The 12463-nt window shown below is 42.9% G+C and overlaps 1 protein-coding gene across 5 annotated transcripts in view; it reads right to left on the bottom strand.

Moving 5' to 3' along the window:
- ETV6 (ETS variant transcription factor 6) overlaps positions 1-12463 on the bottom strand; it is a 128463-nt gene that overhangs the window by 5176 nt on the left and 110824 nt on the right. For all 5 annotated transcript variants that reach the window (XM_059845795.1, XM_059845792.1, XM_059845794.1 and 2 more), the window contains 2 exons: positions 4986-5128; positions 2575-2675 (listed from right to left, as the gene is read on the bottom strand). In XM_059845795.1, coding sequence (XP_059701778.1) covers positions 2575-2675; positions 4986-5128 — 244 coding nt within the window. The remainder of the gene's footprint in view (positions 1-2574; positions 2676-4985; positions 5129-12463) is intronic.

Raw genomic sequence — 12463 nt, 5'->3', positions numbered from 1 at the left:
CATCCTCTGTAATGAGTGCCATGGCTTCCAGCATCAGTGTCTCAAGGCAGTAAGTCTGCAGGGTGCTGGAGACAGAAACTGCCTCTGGGGAGGCATGGCAGCAGCAGGAAATGAGAAAGGACATCCACCAGCCTGCAGTTTAAGACTGCAGTCTTGGTTTTTGCCAGGACACTATTGTGTACAACTGCAGAGAGGTAGCACAGAAAGGCTCTGATTTCTCATTTTCAATTTTATGATGTAGGAAGAGAGAGTGGCACAGGAAGGATGAAACACTGGTTTCAACACAAATCAGTTTCCCAACTCCCAAGCACTTCTGGAGAAATTAGGATGAAAGATGTTTATGCTGGAAGTGGTACAAAATTTCAGTCTTTCATTAACAACGTACTGGTTAATATGCAGCAGTATGAAATGTGTCAATTGAAAGAGCCGATTTTATTTCAGGTTGATGATATGCTCAGTATTCTTGCCCCAGTGAAAACAAAAACAACCAGCAGGAGCCTCACTAGTAGCACTGACTCAGAATGGTCACTGCTAGAGCCTTTCAGCAAACACAGCATAGCCTGGAACTAACCTTTTGCCATCCCTTCTAATTTTGGAAATCATGTGCATATATGCATTTAGGGGGAAAAAAAAGGGCTATGACTCACTGCTGTGTCACTGCTGGAAAAATGCTGCTGCAACAAACAGTGTTACAGTGGTGAAAAACTTGTATGCAGGAGTGGTGAATCAGTGCCTGGCTATACACACTGCACCAAAGCCCACGGCCAGACTGTGCCCTGATTTAAACCCTGTGACTGTCCTGTTGATCTTGCATGACAATGAAATCAAAACACAGAGTGGTCCCACTGCCATGGGACCCACTCCCCTTTCCACGTAGGGCATGGGCTGATGTGAGCTGCACCGCAGGACTTTGGGTATTCCTTCTGGTCTGTGCTTTAAGCCACGTCAAGGAAACCACAGTGTGAGCATTTCTAATAGCATTTGGTTACATTAAAAACAAAACCAAACAAAAAACAACCCAACCCAGAACTGCATGAAAATTAAGACACACTATTGGTGACCTATTTTGTTGCAAAAGACACCCAGCTAACCTATTAGAAATCCTTTTGACTCCATCTTAAAGCTCCATACAGATATCTGCAGATGACAACTGCATGCACGTAAAGTCACATTTCCTATTATTTCTCTGTTTGCAAGGAATAGCCAAGAAAGGCACATTAATAACTTGATTTTTTGCAGCTGTTATTTTTCTCTTGAGATATAAATAGGTCTAAGAAAACAACATCAAAAAGTTTTTATTGGGAATTGTGCAAAGAAATGTTTTGCTGGGGTTTTTTTCCCAGTTTCCAAAGGAATTGAAGTTTATATAGCTCATATTTTATGCTCTCTGGTGACCTTTGAATCTGTTGGTCAAATTGGCCAAGTCTGACAGAGCAACTGAGGTCTCCAAGGGCATTAAGCTACAATAGTTTTGAGAAAACAGGCAGCCTGGTTGAGAAGAGAAGGACTCCTGTTTTGTGTATGCCCCTGCTGAAGGCAAGGCTTCAAGAGAAGCACATTCAATGTTCAGCATCAGGAATTCCCCTAGGGCAATGCAGTCTTCACACAAGGCCACAGAGATACAGGTACCCTTGGTACTGATGGAGCAACCTTGTTTTAACTTTCCACCAGAAAAAAATTTACTACTGAACACTTGATTTTGCCCATGACTGCTTCTTTCCTTCTCTCCTTCCTACATCTATGTTTCCTTCTAAGAGCTGACATAAACAAGTCATTCCAGAGAACCCTTTACAGGTGAAGAGAGTTTGAGTGCTAATGCAGTTCTGTTAGCTATTTAAGAAAACAAATTCCAAGACTGCCTTCCAATTGTTATCATGTCCAAACACACTGCTAGATTCAGGCCACTGACAGCAAAGCAGTCTTTGGTCTGAGTTCAGTGCTCTGAGGGTCAGATGTGCACTAGGATTTGCTGGTGTTGTCTGAAGAGGAGTGGAGTGCTCTCACTCTGTGCCATCTGCACTCAAGTTTGTACAAGTAGCTCCCTGCTTTAATGCTGTTTCAGGCTCTATTTCCTAAATTCTTGGTTGTATCATCCAATCAGCTGTGGTGGGTTTTATGAACAGCTCTTGCAGCTCCCTCTCTTCCTTCAAGGCAGCACCAAAGACGTGGTCATCGAGTGCTTCTCTTCTGTGATGTCCTTGAGGAAATGCCTGATCCCTGCTCAGCTTTCTCAGGCAGCTGTGTCTGAGAAGTCCATTTGGAGTAGGTGTTCCAGCAGTTTGACGGAACCCATTTATCTAAGGTCTTAAACAAGGCACAGCCTGAGCAAAGGAGTGAAAAGACTTCTATTGTCTCCACTGATCATTGAGACAGGCCTGTGTTTTTTGTAAATTGGTGTGACTGTCTTAAAAGCTGGGAAGCACTGCTCCATACAGCTCTATACAGCTTTTACAAATGTATGGCCATCTTCACCTTTGTTACAACTGTGGCAATGAGGTATCCCACACAGAATTCCATCTTCCATCCTCAAAAACTAACTGTCCATAGAAAGAAACGGCAAAGAAAGAAAATTACCTGAACAAAAGCCTTTGTCCTGGCTCCTTCCGGATAATATTTAGTTTGTAGTAGTGGCGTAGGGCTCTGGACATTTTCTCGTAAGTCATATTTGTTCTGTTCTGTTTTTTTCAAAACAAAAAAAGGAAAAAAAAGTGGTGAGATGATTTATTAAAACCTTCCTAAGCCCCAAAATGAGTTGCAGAACTATCACAGCTACCTAAAGTAACCAAGACAGTCCATTACATGTACCATTTTTTGCTGTTTGCAGGCCCATTCTGCCTCCACAGCCCTCACCACCTAAATTTTGTGGGTCTCTTTCCAAACAGGGCAATTTAAGCAAGGAGTTTAACAAGAATTCCAAGCAAGGCTTTTCTACAGTTTCTTGGAACACAGATAACAAAAGACGTAATTAACTACAAGAGGAGACATTAGGTGGAGGGAGATGCTCATGCCAAGTGGGATGTGACAGGCCTGTTCTTAATGAAAACACCTTTTGTAAAAGCCTGGAGTAGTGGCTAATAGGCTGAATCTGTCAGCAATCCTTGCTTGGAGCACTGTTCCTCTGGGATTCCCCTGCATTAACCAGTTCATGCTCACAGAACACTGTGGGGACTGATAGCCTGTTTCTCCTCTTGTTAGACAGGTGTAAACCAAGAAACCAGTTGGGTTGCACATCTCCTTCTGTGACAGATCCTCCCCTTCATTCTGGGAGCTGTGGGCCCCAAAGGCCATGGCCAGAGCACTGAGGTACACTGAAGTGTGAGATGATTCATTAAAACCTTCCTCAGCCCCCAGAGGAGATGGCTCTGCTGAAGCTGAGTGTCACAAGGAAGAAGCGATAGGCACTGGCAGCAGAGCTGTCCCCAAATTAAGGACTTGGAAGAGGAGGATCAGCCCCTTAGGCTATGTCTACATGAAGGAGCAGTGGTTGCTGTCTCGCAGAGACTCCCAGCAGACAGACAACTCTGCTGGCAAAGCTGTGAGCTGTGTGTGCACGAGTGTACAGCAACCACCTCGCCATGGGCAAGAAATGCCGAACCAGGAGAAGCACGTTTTTGTTCTGGGAGTCTCCATGTCAGGAGTTTGGCTTTATCAAAGGAGACTGACCCACCTGCCTAAAACACCCAGTAAGAGCAGACCCCCTCTGCTTGCCCTGACTACAATAACTCTGCAATGGGAGGCCACATCAAGAACTCCTGTGGCAATGAAACACTGACAGGGACAAAGTTTTCCCTGCAAAATCTAGACTCCTCATTGGGAACCTCCCTGAAATACTGTTTGTGCTTCTTCCATTTCTTATATGCTGAAAGGCCACTCTGTTGCCCAAGTGGCCAACAGTCTAAAGGAGCTTCAGTTTTAGACACCCAGCATGAGACCTGATGGCATGGCCCAATTATTAATGTGCAGGTTGGTAATAAAATTCCCATTAGCCCATATCTCCAGCATGTTCAGAACCATGGAGATGACAGCACAACCCTCAGGTGTGTCAGCTACTCCTCTTAGTTTTGTGTTGTCTGAGACTCAGTCCCATCATCCAGGTCATTAACAGACATACAGTACTGCCCCCAGAATCAGTCCCTGGGGTAAAATGACTAGTGACAGGATTTTGTGCCATTGATCACCATCTTTGCAGCCCAGTAGATCAGCCAGTTTTCAATCTACCTCACTGAATTCTTGTCTAGGTCATTAATTAGTCTGTCTTTGAAGCTGTTATGAGACAGTTTAAAAAGCCTTTCTAAAATCAAGATAAGCTATATCCACCATTCTCCCTGAATCCACTGAGCCAATCATTTTGTTGTAGATGAATATCACAGTGGTCAAGCATGATTTCTCTTTGCTGACTATTCATACATTCATATGAATATACTTATTTACATATACAGAAATATCTATACGTAACTCGGCCCCAAAGTATAAAAATCAGTGATGGCTTTCCAGAGAACAAACCAGGACCTGCCCTCTTAGAAGGAAATACATAATCCTGCAGCATTTGGTGTCTGTCACTGGGCAGCCTATGGAATCTGGGAGTTGCTGCAGACAGGAGCACAGAAAGCTCCTGCTCTGTAGTACAGAGCTCGCTCCTTGTAAACTACATCTCACCAGAATATCCTCAGCATCAGGTTTGGAGAAGAGGTAAAATGCCTTGAGAGAGTAGGATTGTTCATTCTTGCACTCCTTATAATTTTATAATTACATGCATTTATAACTAAAGGTCTTTAAACCAAACCAACAACTCCTCTATATGCAGAATAGGTTTTAGTGCTTCAGGATGGATGTTTTGTATTTCTAATGTACACAGAATAAAAGACTACAGTTTTCCAGTAGTAATTTATATGCCATCTTTTCTTCTTTCCCCCTGCTTATAACTGAATCCTGTAATGCTACAAGAGGCAAAGTGCTGCAGGAGGAAAATGGCATTGCTCCCTTACCTTGTGGTTTCCCCACAGCCGGGCCAGCCCATTGGGATCCACTATCCGAAAGATTTTGGATTCCTTATCTTCCCATCGGATGAAATTTTCGTACCGGCTGTCAGAAAGCAGCTGATAAACATAATCCCAAAGCAACCTACAGTCTGTGAAGAGAGAAGCAAGAAAATAATTACTTTTCCTTTTTTTTTTTCCTTGTGATTAATTCTGGAAACTTTTTGGGTGGATGGATGTATAGTGAAAGGACAGCTGGGATCAGGGCTGAAACAGCTGCTGTGACCTGAAATAAAAATGGCTTGGCTGGTATTTAAGAATGCTTGCAAAATGGACTGGAATATACAGCCTCTTCTGATGCACCCCAGTTCTCCTGACACTGAGAGAGCATCTCCATCTCATCAAAAGCTGTGTGGGGTGACCTGCTGGTCTTAGTTGTGTGTTTATGGTTGTACTGAAGCACATAAAGCTCACACTGTTGGCCCTGATGCTGTTGCTGGCTGTTTTAGTGGAGAAATCACAAATCCTGCAACCTGCTCTCCCTGCTTGAGGCTGCCCCTTTCTGTGCTAACATGTGAGTCTAAAGCATGGGCAATATTACAGCTTTCCTTTGAAGACTCCATGTGAAATAAAACTGACAGCTTCTCCCATTTTCAGTTTCATTTTTTGTTTTACTTTTTAAGGTTCCTGAAAAGAAACAACACCTAAGTATTATAATTACTTGAGTGCTATTGAGAGGTTAAATACTTTCTATTTGGATAATTGAATTCAAATTTCCTCTTGGCAAACACTCCTTAGGTCGCTAATTAAAGGTCTAACAGACACTTAAGTTTTAGTTTAGTGTTTTTCAGTTTCATGGCAGTCTCTTGAGACTGAGGAAGCCAAGAACTGAGCTGCTCCTACTTCCTGTTTGCAATGTGTGTGTGCAGCACAGAATAACTGGGAATATGGAATATGGAATGTGAATTGTACAGAGCTGGGGATACTACTGCTATTAGAAACAACAGGGTTTTCACAGCTCAGCTATCCAGATTTCTGAGGTGGCTGTGGGGTTGCATTTCACTTTGAAAGCAATTGCAGCCTCTGAGAAATGGCTTGTTAGAGTTGTTCAAGGGCTGCCAACCAAAGACATCCAGCTTCTAAATGCTAAAATGGATTCTTGTCAGCCTATCTTTCTATTCCTGTGTCTGTCTGGGGCTGGCACGTGTTATAATGGGCATGATGACATGGGAATATAAAATACTTTTTGAGAAAGGATATGAATAATGTGCTCACATTCAGTGAGCACACCTGAAATGGATAGAGATTTTAAAGTTATTTTCCCACTTCCAAACTGCAAAGAGTATCTCTGACACTAGTACTATCTCTAAAACCAGAGTTTAGTTTGCCAGTGCCCTTGCTTTATTCTCTCCCTGCCAGTCCTACAAAGAATAAAGCATTTTGTTTTGAAGAGATGGCATCTGGCAAAAATCACAGGTTCCCATTCTAGCTGAAACCTACCCTGATGGTCACCTCATCCCTGACATCAACAAGAGGAGAAATGTGAAAGGCAAGAGACAAGACTTTTTGCTTGGAAAAGCCTTCTTTTCATTAACATTTTTCATAGAAAAACATTTTCCACAGAAAAATGTCCATCCCCATTTAGGATTTTTCTAGGTTTTAATTTAAAAAATGAAACCTGGGCACAAGTTTCCCTGGACTAAGGGAAAGACCAGAAAGGTCTGAAAACTGAAGTCGAATTCTACCATTTGAATTTCTGGCATTCCCCCTCTCACAAATTCACAAAACACAATTCTTACAATTCTTACAGTGCCTTTCTGTCAGTGTTTTTGCATGCACACACACACACACACACACACACACACACACAGAGAAAAAAAGCTTATTTTCTAGACTTCATTTATGATTCAAGACAAGGGAGATTATATTGCTCTTCTGGTTTGTGCCTTTTAATACTGTGGGAGGTTTTCAGATAAAAGGGTAGAAAGGCCCTGCTTAAATGGTTCTTTGACATATGTACAATTCATTCCAGAACATTTTCAATGCAAGAAGTGTATATAAAATGTCTTTTTTAGTGCAAGAATCCTTGGAGTCAGCTGGAGGGATGGTGCTCCTGAAGCAGCTAGTCAATGTCAGGCTTTGTCATATTCTTGAATGTTCAACCTAGGGCAGACAACCTCCAATTACAGCACGTTACAGATCATATTTACAGCTCTGCAGAGATATGGTTTACACTCCTCTTTACTTTCACCTCATAATATGCAATAGGCAATGTTATTTTTAATCTCTTTCTCTCACATTCAAATACACACCCTGGGCCCCCTTCTGCACAAAACCAAGGAAGCACACAAAAAAATCAACCTGAGATGTCCAGGTGGAAACAAGGAGAGCTTCAGATGCTAAGAGCTAGGATTCAAGTGCAGATTTGGGTTTTTTATTGTTCAGTTAGTTTTTAGGATGGATTCAGACAAAGCTTGAATATAAATACACCTCAAATGAGAGAAACAGATCTGCATCTTGAAATCTTCACAAGAAAAATCATAAGTGATCAAGGGCCCCATCCCATATTCTCAACTGACTGAGCTGCTCAGACTTGCAGAGGTATTTAGTAGGCTGGTGGAATTCACAAAAAACCCCAACCACCCAAGTATCTGAGACTGCTGTTTGCTTCAACAATAAAACTGAAAATCCTTGAAAACTCTGCTTCATTCCTACAACCACTTAAAAATTTGATTTCAAACCATATGGCTGTCTATCAGCAAATTTAGATATATGACTCAGTCGCAGTAATTTACTGAGCATCAGGGCAACTGTGGTAACTGTGTCTCAAGCCACTGCAAATAGGAAGTAAAAGGCATTAAACACCAGTAGGAAAGATTCAGGCTCACTGCATTTCTTCTTCCCAGAGCTGAGAGCTCCAAGCACAAGTTAGTTATCTTGGAGCAGCTGATGCTTTGCAGCACACTTTAGCTTTGTATGAGCTTTGCTTGCACAGGACCTAAAGCAGCTTGCCTTCCTTCTAGTTTCACTTGGGACCCCCTTAGGAACTCGAGCAAAGGCACTCAAGGGCTTTTTGTTTGTTTTTAACCACAAAGGGTTACACTACGTATCTTTCTCCACAGATTGCCCAGTGAAAAATATGAGGTGTGGAGGGTTCTCCCTGACTGACAGAGGATCAGTAATTAAATAATCTACCAGCAGAGACCATCTTTAATAGGACATTAGAGACAATGAGTCCAGGCTACCTGGTAACTCTTAGAGACTGTAATGAGCTTGGATTATAGCAGAGCCCATCTGCAAGCCTGTGAAATTGGTCAAAACCCAAGAGGTGATGCTAGAAAATGCTTTTAAAAGGAGCTTCTCTGCTAGGAAAAGAGGCACCTCCACAAAAGGCTGCTGGAGATGACAGACAACGTGCTCAGGCACAGGGTGGGTTTCTTGGGCTGCCCTGTGCTGGGCCAGCAGTTGGACTTTGATGATCCTGTGGGTGCCTTCCAACTCAGGATGCTCTATGATTCTATGATACAGAAAGTTGCATTTTCCAGGAAGGTCAAAAGTGTGATGTATATTTTTAGGAAGGACAGAGGAAATGGAGAGAAGGACTTGTACGTGGCTGGTTGTTTTGTAAATGTCAATCACTTGTATGAGGGAAGTCTGGATGGTGGAAATGACTCCATGAAGACTCAATCTCTTCCTTGGCTGTCAGAAGGCCTCTGAAGGAGCTGCTGCATGAGGGGTGTGTGTTGGCTAGTGAGTAATAGCAAAAAGCACATGGATGCTGCTAAAGCCAAGCAAGTTTAAAAGTGTGGGAGATTCAATCAGGGAGTTGAGTCAGGGCTGGTACCTGAATTGTTTGAGCATGCTGTGATTTCCTGCCTTTTGGCTACAATAAGCTTACTTAGAAAGCAACTATGCCTCCCTAGCACAGGGAAACATCATTTCCCCCTAGCACACATAAACTTTTTTTTTTTTAAAGTGAACTTAGACGGTTGAACTTTGTACATTCTGCAGCTACAGAGATTCAGCTGCAGATGGAGCTGGGACTGAGAGGCTTTAAGGTGATGTAATTGGGAGTGGGAAGGTGGACTGGGTGAATGGCCTCATCAACATGGAAAGGGCTCCTGAACACTGGCACTTCCATGCCCTACCATTTTCTCATCTGTAATACTAAGCAGGTCTGAGCTGTGTAATTAGCTGGGAATTAGGGCAAACTGCAGCTTCAAACGGAGAGGTATGGCTACAACCTTCCTCCTGCAGCTAATGCTTCCAGAGGGACTTTTACAGTTATGTACAAGGTAGTGATAAGGTGTAGAGTACTTAGCTGGTTCTCAGATTGTCTGCCATAAGCACTGCCCTACATGTGCAGGAGGCAGCAGTTTCCCACTCCTGCTAATAAAAACCATGTTATTATTAATTGATTAGGCAGAGTCTTCTGAATACACACCTAAAGAATACCAGCATATAAATACTTCCTAATAGCTATATGATAGTAATAAATATCCCTTAGAATTGAAATGCCATCTCAGAATGATCTGTAAATGAAACATTATGGATCTTAGGTTTCTAGTATTTTGATATTTGTCCAGCCATTACAAATGACTTCTCCAGCATCATTAGGCCAAGGTCATCTTCATGTTGTAGTAGTGAGAGGTCTCACATCCGTGCTCCCTAGGACTAAATAATGCTGTTAACAATATAAGCCTATGCATGCTGAAGACCTCTTTTGTTCAGGATATAACATTCCCCATCACTGAAATATTCCTTAAAGCACAGGCTCTATCTGAGCCCTCTGTTGTTTAAATGGGACCCATGGTGCAGAGCTGGCCCTCTTCATGAAGTAACTACCAAAACCCTCTGTAACCACAGAAATGTTTCGTGAGACCCACCCACATCTTGCACTGGAGAGCATTATATAAAAAGTGTTTGATCTGGCTGATGACTGCCTTGGAGCCCAACATGGCTCCACACAGGAAGAGATGCCAAAGGAATGTTGTCATACTCCCTCTGACATCAGCTGAGGCCTTACCCCTTGCTGTGTAGGTTAGCCTAAAATCTCTCCAGCATGATATCATTTGACTTAAATGGTTCTGTGATTTCTACCAGCTGAAGAGTTCCCCAGGCTCAGCCCTGTTTATTTTACAAGCTGATTTGTGCTTCAGCTGCATTTGTTCAGAGTGAAGCAAACAATGGCTGTTCACAACTGAAACTAATGAACAGAACCCTGCAAGTTCTCTGGCACTCTAGTTTCTCTAAGTACACCTGAAGTGTGTGTGAAGACAACATGGTGATGCTCACGGTGTCAAAATGATGAACTGATATAATTCACAGTCACTGGAGCTGGGGAAGGGCTTTCAGTCCCAGAAAGTCTCTGACCTTGGGAATGCCACTGTCAAAAGAGTCCTGGGAAGGGTCTGACTGGGGAGTTTCCTTTACAGACATGCTGCAGGAGCATTGTGCTGTGTTGAGATACAGTCCAGCCTCAAGATCTATCCAAGACATGTTCATTTTAGCAGAGAAAACCGAAAGGAAAAAGTAACCAAGTCTCACGGTTAAGGGTTCAAATGGCTCTGAGGCCTGGGTGAGCACTGGTGACCAGTCCTGAGATGGAGCATCCTGGTCATCAATGTCTGTTAATCCATGTCCAGGTCACTGAGGGAAAATAGTTTTCTTTCTGTGAAATGTTGCTGCTGGAAGCAGGATGGTAAGCTGGTACAGTAAAGCCAATGTTTTTTTGTGGAGAAACCTCCTGACAGACAACTGTTTGTTCAGCTCAGTAAATTCAAGCTGGGGCTGAGTAAAGAGGTTGCCAGATCACACAATACAAGTTACATGTTGCTTCTGTCTTGTACCCAAACACAAAGTGGGAGATCAGGCAGAAGGAGAGAGGAAACCTGAGACAGTCATGCTGCTAACAGTTGTACTGTGAGGTTGTAAAAATAACAGAGCAAGATGAGGCCAAGCTCTGTCTTTGGCAATAAAAACTTGTACAGGAAAGGAGGATCCAAAATATACCTCATGTGGTTGTAGAAAAGAGCACTGAAATCACAAGGAATGTGTAATAGATGGATCACAGACCATTTGATAGATGAAGACTTTGAAAGCTAAAGACATTTGTATCTGTCTTTACAAAAAATACTGTATTTTTTGTATTTTTTCTTCATCTCTTCTTCTGCTCCATCCCCCCATCCCCACCAAATAGATGGGCATTTTCAGTATTCTCTTCAAGTGCTTTCTTTTCCTGCTCCACCACAATGGCAGAAAAGACTCCTGCTAAAGAAACCTTTCTCTGATTCTCCTGTGGCTTTTCCTCAGCTTTACTGTTCATGAAAGGCAATGACTGGAAAAGAAATTAAACCTCTGCCTTTTCATATGCACTTCTTACAAACACCTCACAGCCTCTTTGACATCAGAAGACCAGCCAAACACATTAATAATGAGAATTTAACAATTAAGAATGATGTTTTACCTTCAGAATTGTACTTAAGAGAAGTTGGCAAAAGCAGGAATTACTTAATTGCAGCAAAGGCATTCCCAATAAGGGTAATAATTTTTAACCCCACAATGTGAGAATCTCTACTATCTTTGCACAGTTCAGTCTTATGTTTAGACTTCTGGTTTTTTCCAAGTGCAGAAAATCAGTCTGTATTACGTTGCTCCCTAAGAACCTCACTTCTGTGTTCTCTCAGAAAGCCCAGAGTACTGTGGGAGGTGTGAGCATGGCTGGAGGACACAGCTCCTGGTTTGTTCCCAGGAAGTCCCTCCTGAAGGGACTTCATAAGCCATAAACTGGTGATTTCTGATGGGTCCCTTGCCAAAAACTGAGATGTGACCTTCCCCTCTTGGGTTTAAAATTCCATATTGAGATATGGCCAAACCCTTCCCTTCCCTTCCCTTCCCTTCCCTTCCCTTCCCTTCCCTTCCCTTCCCTTCCCTTCCCTTCCCTTCCCTTCCCTTCCCTTCCCTTCCCTTCCCTTCCCTTCCCTTCCCTTCCCTTCCCTTCCCTTCCCTTCCCTTCCCTTCCCTTCCCTTCCCTTCCCTTCCCTTCCCTTCCCTTCCCTTCCCTTCCCTTCCCTTCCCTTCCCTTCCCTTCCCTTCCCTTCCCTTCCCTTCCCTTCCCTTCCCTTCCCCTCCCCTCCCCTCCCCTCCCCTCCCCTCCCTTCCCTTCCGAGATGGAGTACAGCCTTACCAGTTTAATGTTTGCATTTGAATGCACATAAACTGATGTGTGTGCTTGTAAGTGATTGGTATTAAAGCCAGACTGAAACAGGCCTGTCTCTGGAGACAGTGAAGAGTAGTGTCAACACTGTAAACAGTGTTCTCTCCTGGTTTAACTAAGAGGATTCAAAGTGATCCAAGTTTGTTTGGTAGAAGAAAATCTGAATTACTGAAACAACTCTAGCCTGAAGGAATTGTGCAGTACACAGGGAAAATAAGGAACCTATTTCCATTAAAAGGCAAATTTCTTAAAAGAGAGTGTAACATCCTGC

Source organism: Haemorhous mexicanus, chromosome 5 (genome assembly GCF_027477595.1).
Source record: "Haemorhous mexicanus isolate bHaeMex1 chromosome 5, bHaeMex1.pri, whole genome shotgun sequence".
NCBI classification, from domain to species: Eukaryota; Metazoa; Chordata; class Aves; order Passeriformes; family Fringillidae; genus Haemorhous; species Haemorhous mexicanus.
Note: the sequence above shows the minus strand (reverse complement) of the source record. Positions and strands in the feature narration are given on the sequence as shown.